This window comes from Candoia aspera, chromosome 7, assembly GCF_035149785.1.
Source record: "Candoia aspera isolate rCanAsp1 chromosome 7, rCanAsp1.hap2, whole genome shotgun sequence".
Lineage (NCBI taxonomy): Eukaryota > Metazoa > Chordata > Lepidosauria > Squamata > Boidae > Candoia > Candoia aspera.
In genome coordinates this window covers 61,837,913-61,861,794 of record NC_086159.1, presented here as the reverse complement: position 1 = coordinate 61,861,794, position 23,882 = coordinate 61,837,913, and the positions used below count along the sequence as shown (strand labels likewise).

The window sequence follows — 23,882 nt, the reverse complement described above, 5'->3', positions numbered from 1 at the left end:
TGTGAAGGGATAAAGCATGTAGAAAGGCTCTATAGGGCCATAATAACAACATGCAGTTCTTTCCAGACTAATAATCAAGTATGTGACTGCACAGAAGTTTGATATTTACTTTCATCTATGTGGGGTGAGCTGTGAAGGGGTACAGAGTTGTTCACCTCCTGCTGACACTGTGACATCACCAGAAGAGGTGTGGTTGCATTTCTGCCCTATTTTTTGTTTGTTTGGGGGGTTTTTTGGAGGGGGGTGGCTTCTTGGGTGAATTTAAGTGTGGGAGACTTCCTAGAGTCAAACTATTTGCATTCATGCTGTCAAAATTGCCCCAAACCTTTATAAACAATCCAAAAATTATGCTGCTGAAATTTGGCCATTTTGCTGCTGAACATTGGTAAAATCTTGGGTGTTGGGTTGCCCACCCATGGTCTGCATGAACAAACTTTTGTTCCTGGAATCCAGAATGATTAAGATTCTGAAAACTTCTATAAAAATCTGTGGATGATAGTGGTGGGAAAAACCATCTATATGTTTTACAGTCATGCTTGTTCTCAGTCCCTTTCTATACATGCAGAGAAGGTAAAGATTAAGCTTTGTGCAAAAGTTTCAAAGTTTCTAAACATTTTGTGCCAATTTCTTCCACTATAGCAGTTCTTCAGTTTATCCCAAATCTATTTATAGCATTTCCTACGGGACTGATTGTTAAATTTATAGCCCACCCAACTCCATCATGACTCTTGGAAGCAAACTGTACATGTCCAGCAGGCAGAATTCTCAGTTGGACCAGAATGTTCAAATATTTGTATGTCATCCGTGCTTTAAAGTCACTGGAAGTTACTGAATATATTGTTCAACTCAAGATTTATGTCCTTGCATTCTCAGTGAATCATACTTGGTGAGAAAAAAGAACATAAAATTCCAAACTTACTTCTTTCCAGTTGAGAGAAATATTGTGTTTGGTGTTAACTCGTTCAGAATGTTTAGCACAAATATTGATCAAGAGGACTTTGCTGTAAAATATTGAAGAAAGTAGATTCTATCAATATTGTTTCTATAAAATAGTTGCCACCCTGGTAATAATAAAATAAAGCAAATAACCACATCTGGAAAAAAGACATTATAAGCAAGCTGTAAAGAACTGCTATAACCCAATGTGTGTTTTTATGTATAAATAGTAGTTATTCTGATAATCAAAAAACAGATGCAAAGTTTCATGTTTTTTTAAGAAGACCCACTGATTTTGGCAGAATTTCATTTTCAGAACCAACTGCACAAATTTAAAGAAACTGGATGAAACACTAGGACTTACCCATCATCTAACTCAATTTCCATATCCATGTCACCAACAAATACACACAGGACTCTGCAAAACAAAATACTTCAAGAGTTACAAGTTGTTTTGCATAATAAAATATATATGAAACTTTAAGTTAAGTAGCAAATTCTATATAACATAATATAATCTGATAATGGATCACATAAAAAACAGTGGCATGAGAGGCCAAGAAAATTAAGTATAGCCAGCTACCAATGGAATTGCAGTATAAATAACAAACCCTGAAGATTCAGTGAAGGAACTGCTAATCTAAACTCCTAAATTAAAGAGCTCTTTTATAAATCTATGTATATAATTCTGACAATACCCTAGTTACAAAACACAATTTAAGGATTACAGCATCTAGGGCAAAACCTTTCCTAGTCTACAAATTAATATTGTGCATCATGAAGTGCATCATGTATGACCTATATACAGGGAAGTGCCATCTAATTTATTTCTATCGAAGTAATATACAGAAGTCTTCTGTAGTCATTAAGTAGCAGCAAACCTCTGGTTTTCACCATGTCCTATCCATCCCCTAGGTATACCTATTCAGTCCCTTTCGACCTCCCCAACCCTGTTGTATCTTTGTCAGTTCATGATACAATTCTGCACAAACTACTCAGCAATAAATCCCACTGTGTTAAATGGAGCTTATTCATAGAGAAACGAGTACCGCTCACTTTGCATATGTATGCAAAATGGTCCATGTTATGACAGGATTGTTGCTTTTTAAAATCTGACAAGAATTATCCCAAGCCCCCAAATAAGAGACAATGTTAAGAAGAACTGAAAGCACTACCCACCCGCCCCCTGCAAAAAAAGCAATATATAGGGTTGTGCGTGCTTTGAAAAAGTGTGCCTGGTTTGCAGGTGGCTAATTAAAGTTAATATGACTCCAAAAACATTAGTGCTTTTTTTCAGGATCATGCAGCCTAAAAAAAGTCAACTACTTCAATGAATAGTAGAGAGGTGCTGCCTTTATATGAAGTTCAAAACATGTCTTTGAATCATTTTTGAATAGTAGTTTATTAGGTTATCCTTTAAGTACACAACTGTGCAAGAAGGCATTAAGTACAAAATTCTTATACCTACTTTTGTACCTTCAGGTTTCTGCAATGTGCTACTGCAATGGCAGAAGAAAGTGAAGGTGTAGATGAAACTGCAAGCCCATTGATCACCTACATAATAAACATGATAATAACTAGAATGTTACTGTTTTATTTATTACTTACAGTCAAGATTATACAGATTACATATCTACATTGCATTCTATATATGAATTATATATAGCACATGAATGTCTAGATTGATATAGTTATAAAAGCAAATAAAGCCTCTTTGAAAATACTGTAAAATTTATATCAAAACAAGACATTTGGACCTTTAAAAGCATAAATGTTACCAAGGCAGGCTACGTTCCTTTCTATTATTCTGCCACATAAGGATTAATTCAGCCATTATTACAACCAGTTGTGAGTAGTCCAAGTCAGTAAATCAGAGAAGGTTCTCTGTCTCTAGGGGCTACCAGCAAACACCAGTGTCTGGATGAAATAGCTTCCCTGAATTCAATAGTGAATGAATCCTGGTAATCAACCAAATAGGAATGTACAAATGATACATTTGTGTTCCGGTTTCAGTCAAGCTACAGTAAGAAAACATTTTGATATTGGGCAATTAGAAAGAAACTTAAGCTTCCCCAAGTTTGTGTCTTGTTATAAAAAGAAGGACTCCTATTCTAAAAAGCATGTTGCTAGCACAAAGAAATTTGATTAGCCTAGCTAAGCACACTAACAATTTGGCAGCACCTCTCTACTATTCATTAGGGGCATATTAACTGTATAAAGAAGGAGTCACTGTCATTCAATTTACAAAAGTATCAGGATTGACTTAGGTGGCTTGAAGTTCTTTTCTGCTCTGTAATTTTTATCCTAGCAAAGATTATGCATGAATGAATGGCCTGCTTTGGCACTGAGGTGGACTGCATACTCTCAGGGCCTCTTCAAACTCTTACATGGCTTTGTACAAGCAAGTGTATAGGTCATACAGCCACAGGTGTGTATGGTGGAATGAAATGCACATCATTGATGCCACAATTCAAACTCTGGGACTTATGCTCAACATTGGAACTTAAGTACAAAAGCCAGGATCTGCATTGTGACATTGTCATTTATCATTGTGGTTACCTGAGGACATCTTTGCACACAGCCCAGCTTGACACCAAATAAGCTTTTTCAGCTCTAGCAGAAATGTCAATGTTTAGCCATAAGATGTGATTCACTGGTTTAAGAAAATTATTCTCAGCCCTACAACCCAGGTTGGCTTTCTCTCCATGCAGTTGTCAGGTTTACTGAGTTAATTGGAATCCATTATCATCATCAATGTCATGAGTAAGGATGGCGAGCAGGGGGCTCCCACCCAGACTGTCAAGCGCATGCGTAGCACTGAGGAACTGTTCAGCCATTCAAAGAGACACAGATCGGGACCGCCTTAACCTTTGGGGTTTATATGGCTGGGTTTTCCCACGCCTTCTCAGTTTGTTAGGATTCTTGTTAAGTACTACTAATAAATATTAGAGACCAAGTCCTCGTCTCAGTGTGTTTCCTGGTAATCAGGACAATCATCATCATAATCATCATCATCATCATCATCATCTACATTGTAGCATGATGCCCAAGGTGGGATTAGTGTAATGGGATAATAGTGCATTGTTCTAGGAGAATGTAAAGAGTTAACCAACCATACAACAATCGGGTAGTTAAGCATGCAGATGGAGCTTTGTTGATGTGTCTTTAAAGAGAATGAACTTATGTCCTAATTGTTTATGACAGACATAATGTAATATCCTCCAGCCTACATTTAAGATGCTATGAAACTAGGAAAAGTGCCAGAAAGAAAGATCATGGCCTCAGTTTAAGAACAACTCTCCTGTAGGGGTGGCTGTGAGATTTTAAAATGCACTTAGTTCTCCTCAAAACCAAATTAGAAGAAATTCTGTCATATGTGATCAAATCAACCCAGTTTTGCCAAGTGATGTTACCTCCTTTTTAATGATTTTGTTAAGGACGGTCAGCATGTTCAAGGGTGAGCTTAAGGCCTCTTCTTTCATAAGTTCAGCATCAAATGCACTGTGAAACACATATTTTTGAATGGTGGTTACACACTGGAACATTTGGAACAATTGTACTGCTTGAGCAACATGCTGAGGTTTGAATTCATAACTTCTTAGTGGACATAAAGTTTACCCAGATTACAAATTACTTTGTATACCATACACTAAAAATTCTGCAAGATTAATTAACCCAGTTTACAAAATCAAGGCTGGAAATCTTAAGTGGAATATGTCTCCCTGAAAGTAGAAGTCAAGTCCATTGAGGAGGAAAAGATCTAACTCAGCAATTCCTTCTTGCAACATATAAAGGACCACAGAGACTGAACTCTGGGGTGAACAGAGCGTCACAGGCCGCTTCTGCTTCACCTCCTGAATGCTTTACACATACAAGCTTTTGCTGCCAATCCTTTGAACTGGAGAGGCTGAACATTTTTTTCATTGAAAGCTGAATACTAAATGTTGGCTGTATCGTGATATACCTTGTTTTGAGCTGATGAACAGTATGGCTAACCTGATAGTAGTTTTGAACTCTTCCGCATCCAGTCCCTTTGGAATGTGAACAGCTGGTGGGAGCAGGTGTGTGTCACTCTCAACAGCTGCTGCTGTTTTAATAGGAGGTTTCAAAGACACAGTGCTTTTCATATGCACCTCCAAAAATCTATCTGTTTTGATGACTTCACTGACACTTCCCTTTCCAACTTCTTGAGGAGTTAGGAGTTCCACATTAGTTTGTGTAGACCCAGCTTCTTCTGCCTGACAGGATCTAGTACTGAGGTCTTGCAGTGGGGTTACATCTGGGAACAACAACACAGAACAGAGCCTGTCTCTTCAGAGAAGACAAATTATGCTTGTTTTCCTCAAGCCAGTGGCCTCCAGATTTCTTGGGATTACAAGTCTCAGAACTCTAACCAAGTTATGGAAGGTTGTTTGGGTGAAAAACACCTAGTTATACTTGGCATTTATACATTATCACATTTTCAAAGCTACCAAAATTGAACAGTTTTCTGAAAACAAGCATTCAGTTCAGGGATGATTCATTTAGTTCACAATCTATACATTATTTTTAGTAGAAAAAATCATATTAAAATTAGATACATTTTTCACATTTTTGTTACCTATTGCATAGTATTTAACAATCTGCTGATTCTTGGAGCTATGTACTGTGATTTACAAGCCAGATGAATCAGTTGTGCCTACTTTGAAAATGATTTGGAAGGGTTGCTTCAGAGGAGAGTGAGCACACTACTTGATTAAAGCAGCAGTGCTTTTTCCAACTGCCACAAGAATGAAAAAGATGTAGTTGCTTTAATGAATCAACTCATTAAAGCAGCCATGTCCTTATTGCAACTCATTATGCTTGTGCTCCCACATTCTGAAACACTTCTTCTGGATGATTTTTGAAGCATGCATAGCCCTAAATTCCTATACCTTTAAATTAATTCACCTCCAGTTATTTCAACCAGGTATACTGGCTTAACTATCCATGCTAAATTTGCCATTGACATCCTTTGCATCTTCAATCCTTCATTAGACAATTCAGAAAGGAGGAAAAAAAAACTTGACGTGTTAATTTAGTCAATCATATTGCCAATTTATGTGGCTTTATCACCTAGTGACATTAAAATCTAGCCAAAGTTTCTAACAGTGCTTCTAAAATGGCACAGGAATTTGATAACTTGTCTAGTTGAGAATCTGCTCTGGAATAATTAAACTTGGTAAGATTTCTGTGAATTAAGAAACAAAAGGATTGACAGTAGGCTAAATCCAGAAATAGTTTTAATTCTTTTTCCATGACCTGCAGCAGTATATCAGAAAAAAAAAGGAGATTCCTGCCATTACCTTCATATGTCAAACACTTCCAATATGGCTTATGTGCAGCTCTCACATTCTGGATTGATTCCCTTGCACTGAAAAAGACCAAGTAGAATACACATTATCTTTAAAATATTTTTTAAAATTCTCTGTTTTTTAATGCTAAGAATCTGCAATGTGTTATCTGCAATGATATATGGCACAAAAACTTGAGGCCATCTAAAATCAACTTATGTGTGTATAATAAAATTATTAAAGCATAATAAGCTGGGTATATCAATATTCAACATCACCATCTGGCTTTACATGGATTTTTTTCTACCTTTCTTCCCCATAATTCCCAGGGTTTTGCAGTGATGCAAACTCCAATACACAGACAATTAAAAGAAGAGCTCAAGTCTGCCTTTGTTGAAGCAAATTCTTTCTTTGATACAAGCACTGGGGATTCTTTTGTGTGTACAGACTGGCATATTTGTAAGAGATTAATAAAGCAAACTTGCAGAGGTGCTTGAAATATTGGAATAGAACAATGGTAATTCTACACTTTTGGTTTAATTCAATTAAATTACCTACAACATCCAAACCGTGAAGAGGAACCCACTACATAGCTAAGATGAAGTCCCATGTGGGTGGTGCTTCCTGCACCAGTTTCTGAGGTCTCATCAAATACTGCCTATATTTCTATGCCATTTATCAGGAGAGACAGTGAAAGTCATTAGAAGTTCTTATTCTCAGGGCAACATTTGTCTTTTTTTTCAAAGACAAATTTGAATTTCCTTGTGGTCCAAAGTCTAAAGATAGGGGAACATGTGAAATCCTCAAAAATATTACAACTTATCCGTGCCATAATTGTACACCATCCTACAGTTAAGGAGAACAGATCAACAACTTATCTTCCTCACTGAGCAATGGCTTTATGATGGAATAGTGAAGCATGGTGTATAGACCTAATACCAAAAGAGTAGCTACATACCAAACATATGTCTAATCTCTGCTCTGTAAGATCTTCACAGATTTGTCTACTACAATTCAGCATAGATAAAGTTGTTGGACACTGCATTTAAATGCAAAATGGTATGGCTTGTGTAGACTACTAAAAACCTAGTACACGCTAGAGTTTGCACTGTTGCCTGACCTTAAAGATCTAAATCATTGGATCCTATGTACAGACAGAACCAGAGAGGAATCCAAAAAGTCCAGATGGTGGTTTCAATTGCATGACCGCCAGTTTGGCTTTTTGGACAATCCCTTGATGGAAATAATTGTGTCTCACCCAGATCCTTGATTAGGACTGGTCTTTTGTCTCTATCTATGACAACTTGTCAATGCATATCTATCTTTTTTGTTATTACATGCATGCAAGTACACACAAGCATACACATATGAACATGCACATACATATACCTTAAGCATGGCATCATTTCACCAGACAAAGGAGGTAAAGGATCTCCAAGCAAAGTTTTTAGAGTCATGCAAACTGATTCAGAGAGTGACCTTAAGTGATACCCACCCTAAGTGAAAACAAACAGATGTAAAACGTAAAGGAGCACACCAAAACTCCAAGTAAATATTAAGCAAACAACAACATTCAGGTGCTGAATTATTAGGAAATAAAACTGGTGCTCATAAGGCGCCAGTGTACAATGGTCTCCAAACACCTGATACAGTCACCTACTGAAAATACAGGTGGTCCTCACTTAACAACCACTCATTCAGTGACCATTTGAACTTAATGATGGCGCTGAACAAGTAGTACTTACGACCGGTCCTCAAAGTTCTAGCTGTCACAGCATCCCCACGGTCACATTATTGCAATCCAGGCACTCAGTGACCAGCTTACAATTACAATGTCACAGGGTCTCACAGTCACATGATCATAATTTGTGACCTTCACTGCTGGCTTCTGACAAAGTCAATGGGGAAGCTGGCAAGAGGTCGCAAATGGCAACCACATGACATCATACTTAACAATGGCAAGGAATTCACTTAATGACAGCAACCAGAAGTACCAGAACTGCTGTACTAAGCAGTGCAGTCACATGATGTCATGCTTTATAACTGCGTTGCTTAGTTACAGAGATTCCGGTCCCAATTACCATCATTAACCAAAGACTACCTGTAAACTACCTTGAATCTCTTCAGGTATCAAAAAAATGAGAAAACCTAAAAGTTCTCCTGTATGACACCTTAGGTTCCATAAAGGAAGAAAGAAGTGATATAAAAAAGCAATGGTATCATCTTGACATCTCAAAATCTCCCCTATTTTTATAATCTCTGCAATGGCCTATAATCTCTTTATAATCTTTGTAACAATGGCCTATAATCTCTTTATAATCTCTGCATATAATCTGCAATGGCCTAGAATCTGCAACGGCCTATAATCTTTTTATAATCTCTGCAATGGTCTAATCAAATTGTGTTGCCCTAAAATTATTACAAAATTTCTTATGGCCAATAAGGTTTCCTTTGCTTTTTGTATCACCTCTGACATAGAATTTTATCAGAGACCTAAAAGAACCCTAACGCTAAATTCATCTTCTGCCAAAACCAATATTGTCCTTTCCCTTTGTTGTTTATTCGTTTAGTCGCTTCCGACTCTTCGTGACTTCATGGACCAGCCCACGCCAGAGCTTCCTGTCGGTCGTCAACACCCCCAGCTCCCCCAGGGACGAGTCCGTCACCTCTAGAATATCATCCATCCATCTTGCCCTTGGTCGGCCCCTCTTCCTTTTGCCTTCCACTCTCCCTAGCATCAGCATCTTCTCCGGGGTGTCCTGTCTTCTCATTATGTGGCCAAAGTATTTCAGTTTTGCCTTTAATATCATTCCCTCAAGTCCTTTCCCTAAACACATGAAAAAACCTACGTTTTCTCTGACATTAAATGTTATCATAGAGATCAAGAACACCTAATTATAATCTTAAATTTACTCTTCTTCCAATACTTGCCCTTCCGCAAACACTAGCACTCAGCTGAAACATAACTTAGGATTTTCACTAACCATAAGAATACATCCTAAGCATAACATTTCTCTCAAGGTGTCAGTGACTATACCATCTTATCCCCATGTGATACTTAATCACAGATCTCAAGGAAGCCAGCAGAAATGAAAGAATGTAATGGAAATAGGCGGGGTTTAGTTTATTTTTAGACCACTGAGCATCTGAAATTTGCTTTGCGTCAATATGATAATCCTAGAAAAATCTGAACAATGCCTCCAACATTAAGTCAAAAAGTTGATAGCGTTTACTAAATTGGAAATCAGACAGAAGTAAAATCAGTACCTCTAGAACTGCACACAACTTTCCTTTAGCTAAATTCATTAGCAAATGAGTAAGATGGGAAAAACATTCTGGAGTTGCATTCATCTGCCCCTAAAAACAAGACAGAACAAAGAGAAACAATTTTTAAAAAAAAAAAAAGCTATTGCCTGTTTTCAAGGGAAAATATAAAGAAAAGCTATCTAGAAAAGGGCCTACCTCTGGATCGCCAATTCCAGAATCGTATCCAGCAGAAATCAAAACAAGTTCTGGATCAAACTACATTTGGAAAAAAAATCAACCATAAACAGAGCTTATATTGTAGTATAATGCAGCACACTATAAAGATGCTGTGAGTTGTAGTTCACCAAGATCTAGAGGGTCACAAGTTCTCCATTCCCCCAATAAGCATTTCAGGGCATGTCCAGCCACCTACTATTCTTAAATTAAGATCTGATTTCTACTCTACTGTTCACTTTCCAAACTTTCACAAAGCCTTTCACAGCAGTGTTTCTCAACCTCAGCCAATTTAAGACGTGTGGACTCCAACTCCCAGAATCCCTCAGACAGTTGAGAAACATTGATTCAGAGCAACCCACAAGGGTTCCCATTGCTTCCTCTTTTGCTGGAAGAATCTGCATGCAAATACTCCCTCCGGTTGACCAATATGGGATATCGAGGACAAAAATTGTCTTTCATAGCCCACACTGTCATCCTCAGTTCCTTGCTCATTTGTTTTCCTGGCCAATTCAATCTCAATCCAGCAAGGTTGAGCTGGAATTTCCATTCATTTTAAGACAATTGACCTCAAACAGAGGGCCAACAGTGAGGAGCCAAGAGGGGCATTTCTTATTAGCATCTCTGGAGCTATTCCTTTCATGCCACTACAGAGATGTAAGAGAATTGGCTATGTCACACAACAGAACAACAATGTGTGTCTATGTAGAAGATGTGCCATTTGTGAAGGGGCTCACAGTCCCTTGCTCTTTTTAAAAAAATCTAGCAGCTCCCAGTATCCAGAGATAACTCTAGCACAACAGCACAACTGGAGGGCCTCTGGTGGGAGGCAAAAAAGTCAAGAGGATGTCGCTGCTCATAACTTTTAAAAAAAGAGATCATTGCTTTTAAATAGCTGAAGATTATTTTTAATACTACACAAAAATATTTTACAATTGCTTTTCTATACAGTACTTTTAAATAACATGTGTGCAACTGGGGGACAAAGGTGGGCCTGGAATTAAAAAGTTACCTCAAAAGCCATTGGAAGCAAGACATGAAGAAACGCAGCAAGGTAATCTGAATTTCCCAATCCAACCTGCAAAGCCGAGCATAACATAAAATAACGGTTCTTTTTAAAAAAAACCAAACTGCTATACAGGCCTATTATTCCACAAATACCTCAGTGGAAATCATCTCAGGGGAGCATTGTGCTGCTCATACAATTTCCAAATTGTATTCAGCATACAATTTCCTAAATCCCCAGGAAGAAAAATTGTATGGACATTTTAAATATTGGATTGGGTTCCAGCTGACAGTACGAAAACTCTATTTTACTCTCTCTTTTTTTGCCCCAAATTCAGCCATCAGTAATATTACCACACTGATAAAACTTTGTCATTTTTTTTAAAGTCCTTGCTACAAATAAAACTCAGTTCTGAGCATACAAATAGTAGAAGAAGAAGAGGAAGAAGTCTTTTCATTTGTTTTTGTTAAATTACAGTATTTCAGTGGAAACTATGCTGCTCTATGTAAAAAAAGGTAAAGGTTTCCCTTGATGTAAAGTCCAGTCGAATCCGACTCTAGGGGGCGGTGCTCATCTCCGTTTCTAAGCCTTGGAGCCGGCGTTGTCATAGACACTTCCGGGTCATGTGGCCAGCATGACGACTCGGAACGCCGTTACCTTCCCGCCGAAGCAGTACCTATTGATCTACTCACATTAGCTTAAAATATATTTGTATTATGGTGCTATTATACAACATTTACCTGATTCCAAGGTACATTTATGGTGAATCCTCTTCCATTCCCCTGACCAACCACATCATAATTAGACTCACTGAGTGAAGGCCAGAATTTCTGGTGTTCAAACCGATGCCAGGAAAAATAGAGAATGCTAACAAGAACAAAGTAGGATTTGATGAAGTCATTGTTACAACAAACAAGCAAACTAGTCTCAGCCGTGGTTATTCCAGGAGAGAACAGCTGAATTAAGATCGGAATCTTCACAATCCAGCTTCCTGTTAACTGATCTAAATATAGGGTGGCCTCAAAAAGAGTTTAATTTGGCATAGTTACATACCCAGTTAAAATGTATGTAACTGTTCGGCATAGTTACATACATTTTAAGATGGCGCTGAACTGAAACTTTCCGCAGAACCGTGGGTGTCGGGGTGAGCCCCATGCATTTTGCACAAGCATCTGACACTAACACACATACAAAGGGCAACTCAACTATACTTTTAATCAGTTGTTTTTCTCTTTTTATATTGTCTTTATTATTGTTCTTGTCATTACATGTTAGCCATCCAGAGATAATTGCTTAATATATGGCAGCCATTTTAGTTACTTAATAATTAAATAATAAATAAATAAAAAGGGGCAGGGCTTCAGTTGCGATACTGCATCTGCCATCTTGCAGATTTTGACACACACACATTCTCACACGTAACACACATCCATGGATGCCACTGAGCATAACCAAGCAATTATGGCCAAAAACCAGAGAGGCTTGGAGCCATCATTCAGCAAAATTTGGATAAAACAGAGGACTGAACTGACACAATAAAAAATAAGGAATTTCATTCATGGGAGTCAGGCATTCAAATGCGAGATACTTTATTTTTTACTAATTTATTTATCCTTGGATTTATACCCCATCTTTCTCTTTAGTCCAACACTCAAGGGAGTCTTACAACAATGTTAAAAAATTCAGAGTATAAAATATAGATTATAGCAAAATTAATACACTTTGCCTAAAAACCAAAATAACAATAAATTGTGGACTTAAAACTGTCAAAATGTCTTGAAGCCTGCTGTTTTGTTACTAACGTTCTTTGATAATTCACTTCCAAAAGAAATTAAAAAAAAAATTAAAAGTCATATTCAGGTTTGCTACAAAATCTCCAAGAACAAGTAAATGACCAACCTTGGGTCATCATCAAATGTATATTGAATTCCTTGTCCATGATGCACATCCCAGTCAACAATGAGAATTCTGAAAGAACCAACAACAACATTCATTAAAAGGTAAGACCATTTCAAGAGGATGCAATTTTAAATAGATATACTCAACCTCTGCAGGCTGTATTTTCTTTGAGCATATTTCGCTGCAATAGCAACATTATTGAAGATACAAAATCCATTGGCTGCATTTCTTTGGCTATGATGACCTGGAGGCCTGCAACCAAGCATGATGGGGTCAGTTAACCATAAGCTGTATTCGAGAACATTCACCAAGAGAACATTTCAGTTCTATTACCTTACTAGAGCCATGCCATTACGGGTCTTTCCTGACATCACAGCATCCACCAGTTGCAATGTTGCTCCCACAGCCAGTTTGGCACAACGATACGTTGTCTGAAGAACAGAACAAGTTTGTGATTCAAAGACTCTACTGTAGTTTCTGAGAAGAATGAACACATTCTCGTGGGAACACATGCACACACATGAAGACAAAGCATGTGTTCCCACTTGTTCATTCTTCTCAGAATGAGAAGCAAAGTGGCTCCAGTGTGGGATGTTCCTGGTTATGGCTGGCTGGTGAGGACCTAGTCCTGTTCCAGGTGTCCCATTCCATTTCCCCCTTTTGGGGGGTTTTCCATCCCTTTTCAACAGCATCCCAAGACCGCTGATCATGCTCTGGGTTTCATTGGGTTATGGTTTGGGTATGAAATGCCAGCTGGGGATTGGAGAGCTGAAAACCAACACATCATGGGAAAGGCAAAATGATGACAAATCCCCCAAATTCTCCTTCTCCATCTCAATCTGACATTGCTCACACACATGAACTGGGAAGACATTCCAATAGTCATAGGCATGGAGATGAGACAGGGAAGGCAGGAGGCAGTTGCATTCACAGCCCCACTTGTTTCAAAACTCCATATGGCCAGGCAGGAAGTGCAGAGGTAAACTCTACCTATGTTTGCTTTCCAGGTGATTCAGGAAGACTCAAATAAAGTAGGAATATGAATCACACTGAGAGTTGTTCTTGTGAGCAAGCAGTATAGACTCCTTCCTGAACACATGGAGGCTGGAGAAATGGGAACAGGACGGCACTGTACAACCCCGTCTTTCCCCACTCATTCAGGCATTGGGTATTAGAACTGTCACTCAAAGAACCACTCAACAGTCACCTCCTCCCAATTTATATTCCAGACAATGGCAGAACTGAGAAAAGAGGAATTTGGGGGAGGTGGGGGGAAGGATGGGTCTGGAGGAAGCTTGGAGTCTTGGCCATACAAAAACCTCCATCTATCAGTGGGACAAGTTTATGAACATAAATTTAGTTCCAGGGAAGGTAAAAACTGACAGCCTATAGAAACATTTTAATATTAAGGGAGGCCATTTACAATCCATTTTAAACGCTAATCTGGTTCCTTCCTTAAATGTTAACGAAATGACTGTGCTGTTCTGCATCTTCCTCTAGTTACATTATTTTGGAGAGAGATTTAAAAAAAGGAAAAGAAAAGAATCTCTAAATATCAGGAAAGGGTTTAGGGGTGGCAGCAAAATCAATAGATCCTTTCAGACCTTCCACAGGGAGGGCAAAAAAGTCAAGATGGCATCTGCAGCCATGTGATCAAAGACTCCCCACCCCCACCCCCAGGATACCCCTGGATCCTTTAGAAATATTCATGGGTGAAGGACAATACACTTTAATTCTGAAGAAGAGCAGCCTCACAACACTGTGGGTGGACAACAGGGCTTAGAGAAAAAGGTTTATCACTAAGGAACATTCTGTCTAGGAAAAGCTCTTGATCACACCCCCATACCGGGTGAAAGTAAACGGCATCGTAACCAGCAGAGACTTTTTGGAGTTCTTCTTCCTCCATTTTCTCAGTGCTCTTCACAGTGTTCACATAATCCACACTGGAGAAGAAAAAGAAACCTGTGGTCGCCCATAGGCACAGCAGAGGGTGGGAGCCCATTTCAAATGCAACTGTCTCTGTTTGTAACCCTGCTAATCAGGAATCTGCTTCAGAGAGACTGACGAGGCAGCTATCCGTGGAAAGCGACCTGAAACAACATACTGAACCAATACATGTGACAGGGCTGCATTACTGATTTTGCCCCCAAGCCAAAACAGTACTGATGGGACCATTTCTCTGATCAGGGACAGCCATGTACAGTGCAACCACATTTCTTTGGGATGGACTTTTTTAAAAAAAAGTTTAGAACAATAAGTCTAGGAGGCACTGAAGTTAGCAATCCAACAGTGCATAAGGACAACTCTTAGTGACACTTCATTCCTTACTGTGGCTCAGCCCTGGGCAACGATCAATCTCCTAAGGTTAAGAGACAGAGGATGAATACCAGCCTTGAACTCATCCCCCTTTCTGTTCAAACGCGTTTTCCCTTTTTCCTTTTCTTTGTGGATTAATCTGAGTGCAGATCAGTGTTGATGCTAAGAAACTGTGGGGAGTGGCAGAGCAGGGAGCAGTTAGAGATGGGGAGGGGATGATGGCATGCTGCCATAGCTAAAGGAAGCAGTGGCGGGTCCAAGAAGCCAAGAGAAATCTCCCTGGAAGAGTAATTGAAACATACAGAAATCAAGGCTTAGCTGAACCAGAGAGAATCCACTTCGGAACAGAATGTTACGTCTTTGCGGCTTGCCCAGCAAGTGACCTTTTCTAGTTATCACGATGGATAATGAGCTTAATGAACCATATGATGAATCCTCAGTCTAATAACATACATAAAGTCCATTTGTATGCAGAGGTGCATGGAAACACAGCAGCATACTAGGGTGGATCAAAACAATGATCCGTGAAAGAACAGATCAAATAAAAACACTAAGGCTCTAGACATGAACTTCCATGGTCAAGAATCGCTCAACAGCAGATAGACTCCTCCTCAAATTGTCTTCTAAATTATAGCAATGTTCCACATCAGAATTGATGAAGACCAGTCAGTCAGTGTCCAACAGTTCCAGGTTATAATAGAGGAGATAAAGAGGAGCTTTTTGTGCATAAGCTGGGAGAAGTGCATGAAGTGTGTAATAATAGCTTCTATATAGCTTGATATTTAAGGGACGCGGTGGCGCTGCGGGTTAAACCGCTGAGCTGTCGATCGGAAGGTCGGCAGTTCGAAACCGCGCGGCGGGGTGAGCTCCCGTTGTTAATCCCAGCTCCTGCCAACCTAGCAGTTCGAAAACATGCAAATGTGAGTAGATCAATAGGTACCGCTTCAGCGGGAAGGTAACGGCATTCCGTGAGTCATGCTGGCCACATGACCCGGAAGTGTCTACGGACAATGCCGGCTCCAAGGCTTAGAAACGGAGATGAGCACCGCCCCCTAGAGTCGGATTCGACTGGACTTTACGTCAAGGGAAACCTTTATCTTTACCTAGCTTGATATTTTGTTTGCTGCTTTTTGCCCAATTCTTCTCCCACAGTCTAGTCCATACTGGGAAATCTTTCTGGAATTAAAATGCTACAAGACAGCTTTCGGTAACTATCTAATTACTAATTCAGATAACTTCTCTGCTTACATTAATTGGGAAAATCATGTTGATCAGCAATTAGTACCTCTAATTAGTTGTGCTGGGACCAAAAAAATGTAATTAAGGGGACAACCTATTCAAGTTTTGATTCAATACACTTTATTCAAACTTTGATTCAATTGTCATATTGTTGCTTTCTGTGGTAATTGTGCCCACTGGCGATAAAGATGCTGAAAGGGAAGGAAATAAATTTTTTATGTTTTCCCTCTTCCAAGTTTCTCATCTTTTCAATGAGAAACTGTAGCTCCAGAGGAAATACTGCAAAACTCTCTTTGCAACGTTTTCATGGGCAACATCTGAGCCAACAGCCAATTTATCATTTTATCTCCTGACCATCCAGTGAACTGCCAAATACCTTCCAATGGTGTAGACTGGAACAATTTCCTCCCTCCCTCCCTCCCTCCCTCCCTCCCTCCCACATATATGGGGTGAGTTTACAGGTGGGAATGGAAGGCTTTGCACACCTGTTCCTGTGAGTGTCCTTGAGCAGGGGCAACTGATGTCATACATGTCATGATGCCATCACAAAAATGTACCATTTCTACAATGACATCAATACATATATGACATCATGGGTGCTAAAAATCATATCATTTAACCTAGGCTATTCTGTCACGAGATTTTGGTGATGCGCTTTTGCGGTACTTCAGAAAGGGCAAATGGGGACTTCCCCATGTAGGGGTTTAGATCTTAACTTGGACTTTATGAAAACAAACTGTATCTGTATAGTGTAAAAGAAACATGATGCTGCGGATTCTTTCCCCATTATTTCTCTACCGCAGGCTGAGGCAGAAAGACATTGCCACAGGAGCATACCTGTGAATCAGCATGATTTCACTGTGAGTTCCTTCTCTGGCAGAGACAGAAATGCATCGTTCAACCAGGTTATAGTGCTGAAGGCAGTCATAGCAGGAAGAAAGCCGTTCAGGGACCTCAATATCACAGACTGGGCTAAAAATGAAACAACATTTAGGTTCCCAGTGAAATTGTGAAGAATCCATCTGTGTTACAGCTGAGAAAGAAGCAGATTTTTTTTCTTTACTAGAAAGAGAAAATAAACAATGTAAGGAATGTCTTCTTTACTAGTGATAATGAAGTGTCTCAGATATTAATTAAAACAAGCCCTTTAAAACCGGGCGTTTGAATGATGCCCAAGTACAAAGAGACCCCCATTAAGAGCCCTGCCTTAGTTAAGGGCAAGGCAATTAACTCTGCCATGATACAGTGGACTCAGGCAGGATCAAGACCAGATTTCCTTTCATTTCTGAAGCATGCAGTAGCATCCACAGCAGGGGTGTATGTGTCAACATCTGCAAGATGGTGGGAGCAGTGTTGTAATCAAAGCCCTGCCCCTTTTGCATGTGCAGCAACAATGCACAACCATACCAAAGGGGCAGGGTTTTGGCCGTGATGCTGCATCCACCATTTTGCAAATTTTGAAAAAACAAAACCATGGATGCCCATGGAGTACCACTGTCGAGGTATGACCCTCAAACAGCAGTATTGCTGATTAGTACATTTAATACATGTAAAAAAATCTGCACACATAGCACATTGGCACCATCTAGCCAACCTGGTTGACCTCAAAAAACGCTGAGCAGGGACCTAGGCACTACTTTTCTGGGTGAGCAAAAAATCCCCAGGGTTGCAGGGCCGTCAACATCCTATGAGGATCAAATGTCCTTGTAATAACCAGTATGTCACACCAGGTGGCAGCACCTAACTAACCTTGAAGAAAGCTAAGCAGGGTCAGATCTGGTTGGAATTAAGAGTTCATTTGTTAATATTTATTACAGTCATAGACCAGCTTCATAACATGAATAAGCATATTCAGTAGGAGTGAGTACATCAATAACGCACACCATAAAAGGAGTAAAAGAAAACCTTACAAATAAACGCTAAACAAATAAAACTTTCCTATGGTGCAATAAACTTAAATCATGTAACCACACCAATCAGTAACAGGATAACACAAGAACAGATTGTAATCAATTAAGTAATGTTCCCAAATTGCCTTTTGATCTAATCTTACAGGCTGCAGCACAGAATCTGGCCACCGTCTATTAGCTAGTAGCAGAGTCAAGGAAAAGAGATCTGAGTCGCTGGGTCTATTTATAAAAAGAGGAATAATTTCAGTCTGCATATTCTGGCATAAATAAAAAAATGTGGGAGTGTTTCCACCTCCCCAGAACCACAGGTATATTATTAAATCTTTCCTGGAGTACAGCTGTAGGGACCACATTGAGATGTGCTAATAAGAAAGTTCTTATTAAAAAAACATTATTGGGGAGAAGCCTCAGGACTGTCTGTTAATCACAAACCATTATTCTTTGTCTAACAGCAGAAAGGGCATCATTGTGCCCCCTTAAAGAGAAAAAAAGTGGGAGACAGACTATCAGATGTTAGATTCTCTTCGAATTCCCCCAAACGTGTTACTTCAGAAAGTATTACTTCCAGGGCCAAGGAAAGAAATGTAAGATCTAGTCTGTATTTGGATGGGATACCACCAGGAAATTCTACGCTAGACTGAGCTGTCAGAAACACATCCCAGAAGGAAGCAGTGACAGGACACTTCTGTATTCCTGCCAAGAAAACCACATTACTGGGTTCCACATCAAGGAAATCTCTGTCAAGAACAGGCAGTCAATGCAATGAAGTTGCAACGGTGGTGAACGAGGGGGACTTACAACTGGTCCTCAAAGTTCTGGCAACTGCAGTGCCCACACAGTGACGTGATTGCAATTTGGGGGCTTGGCAGTCAGCTCACACTTACAATGGCTGCAGCAAGCCATGGTCATGCAATTGCCATTTGTGACCTTCCCTGCCAGCTTCCCACAAGCAAAGTCAATGGGGAAGCCAGCAAGGAAGGTCGCAAGTCACTCTGGTTAAGTCCCCCTGGCCTTCCTGCGCACTATGACATGCCCTCCTACCCTGGGCTTCCCTGGGCTTGCATGCACCCGTGCCCACAGCATCCCCTACCCTAATTCACATGTGGCCTCCCCCACTCCCCTACAGCAACCCCACGCTTACCTGGGACTCCCACCACTTCCTGCTTAACGAACTGCGCACCTTGGGGTTACGATGGCAACCAGGACTGCCTGGATTGCTGTCGCTAAGTGGTGCAGTCACATAATATTGTGCTTTATGACTGCATTGCTTAATGACAGCAATCCTGGTCCCAACTGCTATTGTAACTCAAGGACTACCTGTATCTGTAATTCCCTTTTACTGTGTAATAGACATTTCTAAAATTAAACAAGAAAAAAGAAAGGAAGCTGTACTTACTCTTCCCAAAGTAGCTTATGGCTGCTCATTTCACCATCATAAACCAAGGCTGTTCCAGCTGCCATTGCTTTTTGTCTGAAAACACAATGCAAATATTTTGTACATGGTTCATAAAGAAACAGAGCATGCATAGAGAAGGGAAGTAGCAGAATCGAGACATCAGTTGTTATTCTACTTAGTACATTCTGAAATGATGCTACAGATCAAAATGTTAGTAGAGCAATCATCATCTTGGTTCAGTTTAAGTGTAACATTAAACTGTAGCTTAGCGCAATGTGAACTAGTCTCCTTAAGCTTCAGACATGAGTGCATCTTCTTCCCCTCTCCAGCCCATTCTATAGGAGGAAACTAGAAGCATCTTCTTTCAAATCCAAACTACCCATAACTGTTAGTTTTGACAAGGACAAACTGTGTTTCAACTATGGTTCACCAAAGCAGGGCAAGATCAAACCACAGTTTCCAATTCTAATTTGTTTTGCTATAGATCATTGGTTAAACCAAGCATATTCCCCAATAACTGCATAAGTTGCTGAACTGTAACTAATTAAAGAACGTCGTAGACCGCACAGGAGGAAAAGGAGGTTTTCTAGTTCAAGGCCCAAGCAGACTCATCATCTCAGTGTGTCAATGAATTTTCCCACCAAGGGTCCTCTAAATGGCAGCATCTGTGAAAGGGCTGGGGGGGTGTCCAGAGTGATGAAAGCAGTACTGTGGCATTGTGATGCAAGCCCCACCCCCTTCTCTACATGCCTTGTGATCTCACTTGCAAGCTCAAATGGGACACAGCTTGTGGTGCAGGGCTTCTGTCATAATTTTGACAAAGCAAAAAATCCTGCAGACTCCTTACCTCTAAGCCAGGGTTTCTCAACCAGGGTTCTGTGGAATCCTGGGAGATCAGGATTTATTTTTTAAAAAATTTCAAATTTGGGCAACTTCACATTAAAGAGGTAAGTTTCATTGTATATTTTTAGTTTAAGAACACTGTTAATGCATATCTACAGGCCTACACATGAAACAAATATAATAATTTTGTGACTTCTGGCCTATATTTGAGCCTGAATGTGCAGGGGTACCCCAAGGCCAGAGAAATATTTCAAGGGTTCCTCCAGGGTCAAAAAGTTTAGAAAGGCTGCTCTAAACAATACTGTGCTACTGAGATGATGGAAGTTGCAGCCCCCTGTAAAGCCCCAGATTGGGGAGGCTGCTCTAAAATATGGTTTAGGGTGTTGTTTTAAGTGAATAATAGCAACTGAACTGCCACATGGTTTGGCACCCCATAGGCATGAGGGCCCCTAAATGTGCCAGTTCTTCAGGAAATGTCCCCCCACCCCTAATTCAAAGAGGGCAGGGTGGTGCACATGAGATCTCCCATTAGCTTATCTTTACAGTGAAGACTTTGTCAAGTAGGATGGGCTAAAACAGTGTTTCTCAGCCTCAGCAACTGTAAGATGTGTGGACTTCAACTCCCAGAATTCCCCAGCCAGCATGGTCCAAAGTCATCAATTGACCTCTGGGATCAGAGTCTGGAACTTGGGTTTCAACAGTTGGAATCCTTAATTGCATCACCACACGCAGACTTTCCTTCCTATGGCAAACAGTACTGTAGTCAGAACGCAGCCATGGATATCTGAAGCTACAGCAATTTGCTGGGGCCCTTCAATAATGGAAGGACTTAATTTCAGTTAATATTGCAAACAAAATAGTAGGAAATAAAAGCAAAAAAACTTTTCTAGAATTACCCAGGTGACTACCAGATAGCAGCAAAAGGATCTATCTGTGCTGCCATCTAGCAGTCATCTGGAGTTTTACACATCAGACTTCTCGTATTTCAGATCAGATAGCCCCCCCCCACATTTATCCTTGAATGAGCACAGAAGAATCATCTTCTCAACCCCCTGAAACACCACCCAGCGTTGCGGACTCTTAATAGCACTCAGGGTTCTCTCATCTGTTAGGTGCAATCCAGAAAGTCCTGCTCCAGAAACTAATTTCAGGTTCACAGTCCAAGGATCTAGCAAGAGTAAGTGTATCATTTATGGTTTTATTGTATTTTGAATCTTTTACCTTTCTTGTAAAAAGCCCAGAGTCCCTCCTCTGGGGGGAGATGGGCAGTGGCAAAATATGATGAATAAATAAAACTGAGCATGCTCAGAGGACTTTCAGCCTCCTACTGAGAAATTAGAACAGTGTTTTTCAGACTTGGCAACTTCAAGACGTGTGGATTTCAACTCCCAGAATTCCCCAGCCTGCATGACTGTCTTGAAGTTGCCAAGTTTGAAAAACCCTGAATTAGAGCATGTTCCTATCCAGCTGAAAGACACTTAGAAGTCATTCTCATGCTAGCTGAGGAATTCTGGGAGTTGAAGTCCACATACCTTAGACGTGCCAAGTTTGAAAAATACTGGTCTAAATAAAGTGATTTAAAATGAGAAGTGCTGCAACTCTGCGTACTATTCATATTTTTCTCAAGGAATGGAGCATTAAAAAGGGGAGTGGGGAACTTATGGTTCAAGTAAGATTGAGCTCGGAATGTACAAAAGTAACCAAAAAAATCTATTCGTTTGACCATGTGCAGAGAGCAATTTCCCTCTATTTCTCCAAAGGAAGCACAACCAGCCACTTGAAAACATCTGGAATTAGGTGATCGGCGTTAGCAAGATAAGATCGCAAAAGAATCTCTTCTTTGCACTAATGTTATTCCAAATTTAATTTTAACCTACCAGAAGCAACACGTCTAGATTAGCTACCCCAGCCCCATATTACTGTAAAAAAAAAAGTCAAACGGCATTTAAGATACGAACTTTCCTACCCGAAATGCAGCCTCTGCTAAATATTTCCATTCACCGCAGGGAGGGGGAGATCAAAGAGCCCGGAGGGAGGAGCGGGCAGTCAGCAATGCCTTATTGGCTTGAATGTATACACAGAATGTTTAGTCGGACCAATGAGAAACAGCAGAGCAAAGAAGGCGGGGAACATCAACCTGCCAAACAAAGGGTCCAATTCCCGCCCCTTCCTAAGCGTTTCCATCTCTGATTGGACCATCCGACGGTTTGTTCTTTGCCAATAGTAGAAGAGGTGAGTTAAAAGAATGGGCAACGCGTTCCGCTCATTGACTCCGATCGAAGTTAGGTTTGAGCTGCTACTGAATCGGGAAGCATGCTGCAGTGTAATATTCTTCAGTTATGTTAGCTCCATGGGCGGAAGTGGCTCAAGATTAATGCTGCCTTGCTGTTGATTCGTTACTAAATAACGTTTCTGTGTAGGAGACATTAAGAGTAATATAAGCGGGAAAAAAACGCTTAAGCCATTTTCTTTCCTTTCCTTCGGCGCATTCCGATTTCTTGTAGAATCCACTCCGGGTTTTCTACATCGCTCATGCTTCGCTGACATTGTCTTCAATAGAACCTGGTTGTGTCAATGTTCAATCTGAGCTATTGTGTTTCAAAAATCGCCCCTTGTTTCCTTCGTACGTTGCTGTTTTTTTAAAAACATCGTTTATTTAAAAGATTTGCGTATCATTTCTCAGCTGAACGTCTCAATCATTTAGTATCATTTAAGCATGTTTTCATTCAAGGGATTGGTATTTTCCACCCACACAGTACAGTATCTAGTATCTTTTCCACCCATACAGTATATCCTTATGCAGACCAACACACGTGTATGGAGAAGTCATACAGGTTTATCTGTGTGTGTGTGTGTGTGTGTGTTCTTGTATATTTCATGTGTGACAACTAGAATAGCCCAGGAAAGTGAAAGATAACTTACTGGGCCAAAAAGAAAGGAAATAACTTAGTATGTTGGCAGTTCATTGGCTGGAATGCAAAACAGAGAGTTGATGTTGTTTTCCATAGGTATTTTACACATTGAAGAAACATGTTAATCCTTTAGAGCCCATATCATATTCTCGGCCTGTGTATATGACAAATAAAGCCTGTTTCACATAAATGCCGTCAATTTTAATGACTGACTTCTATGGAAACAAATGTTGAATAAACATTGGTGACTTAGAAAATTCTGACTATAGTATTCAGAGGTGGGTTACACACAGTATGGTCAAAAAAGCCAAGATGATGGCAACAATGGTGTGCCCGAAACACCATCCATTTTTTTGTAGATCACAGAGCTTTGCTCACACCATCATGGCCACCATCTTGACCCCTGGGTTCATCCATGATTCCAAAGCTAAAGTGAATGAAGCTATAATAATCTCTAATTGGTAACTGACAATTGGTTGAGTTAGCTGGATCTAGAAAATAGACCCAGGTCTATGTTGCAGGAATACTGTCATTGTCCTGAAAGAGTTCTTGCAATTCGGACCTAAATCAGCCTTGGAGTTCACTTTAAGGCAAACATTTAGAAGTAGGACACTGAGGGCAGGTTCTGTTTTG

The 23,882-nt window shown here is 40.0% G+C and overlaps 1 protein-coding gene across 5 annotated transcripts in view; it reads right to left on the bottom strand.

The window, feature by feature from the left end:
• Positions 1–22,321, bottom strand: part of HDAC10 (histone deacetylase 10) — an 84,761-nt gene extending 62,440 nt beyond the window's left edge. The window contains exons 1-18 of one of the 5 annotated variants that reach the window (XM_063307921.1): positions 19,495–20,116; positions 17,026–17,160; positions 14,480–14,576; positions 12,967–13,064; positions 12,781–12,885; positions 12,634–12,702; positions 11,475–11,601; positions 10,741–10,806; positions 9,711–9,770; positions 9,516–9,605; positions 7,638–7,744; positions 6,261–6,328; positions 4,933–5,215; positions 4,350–4,437; positions 2,405–2,490; positions 1,301–1,354; positions 916–1,001; positions 476–553 (exon numbers count right to left, since the gene is read on the bottom strand). In XM_063307921.1, the coding sequence (XP_063163991.1) occupies positions 543–553; positions 916–1,001; positions 1,301–1,354; positions 2,405–2,490; positions 4,350–4,437; positions 4,933–5,215; positions 6,261–6,328; positions 7,638–7,744; positions 9,516–9,605; positions 9,711–9,770; positions 10,741–10,806; positions 11,475–11,601; positions 12,634–12,702; positions 12,781–12,885; positions 12,967–13,064; positions 14,480–14,576; positions 17,026–17,160; positions 19,495–19,625 (1,761 nt within the window). In that variant the 5' untranslated portion in view covers positions 19,626–20,116 and the 3' untranslated portion in view covers positions 476–542. Of the gene's footprint in view, positions 1–475; positions 554–915; positions 1,002–1,300; positions 1,355–2,404; positions 2,491–4,349; positions 4,438–4,932; positions 5,216–6,260; positions 6,329–7,637; positions 7,745–9,515; positions 9,606–9,710; positions 9,771–10,740; positions 10,807–11,474; positions 11,602–12,633; positions 12,703–12,780; positions 12,886–12,966; positions 13,065–14,479; positions 14,577–17,025; positions 17,161–19,494; positions 20,117–22,303 lie in introns of those variants that run through there. The other 4 variants (XM_063307920.1, XM_063307922.1, XM_063307919.1 and 1 more) reach the window with 4 other exon arrangements.
• Between the last annotated feature and the right edge of the window lie 1,561 nt (positions 22,322–23,882).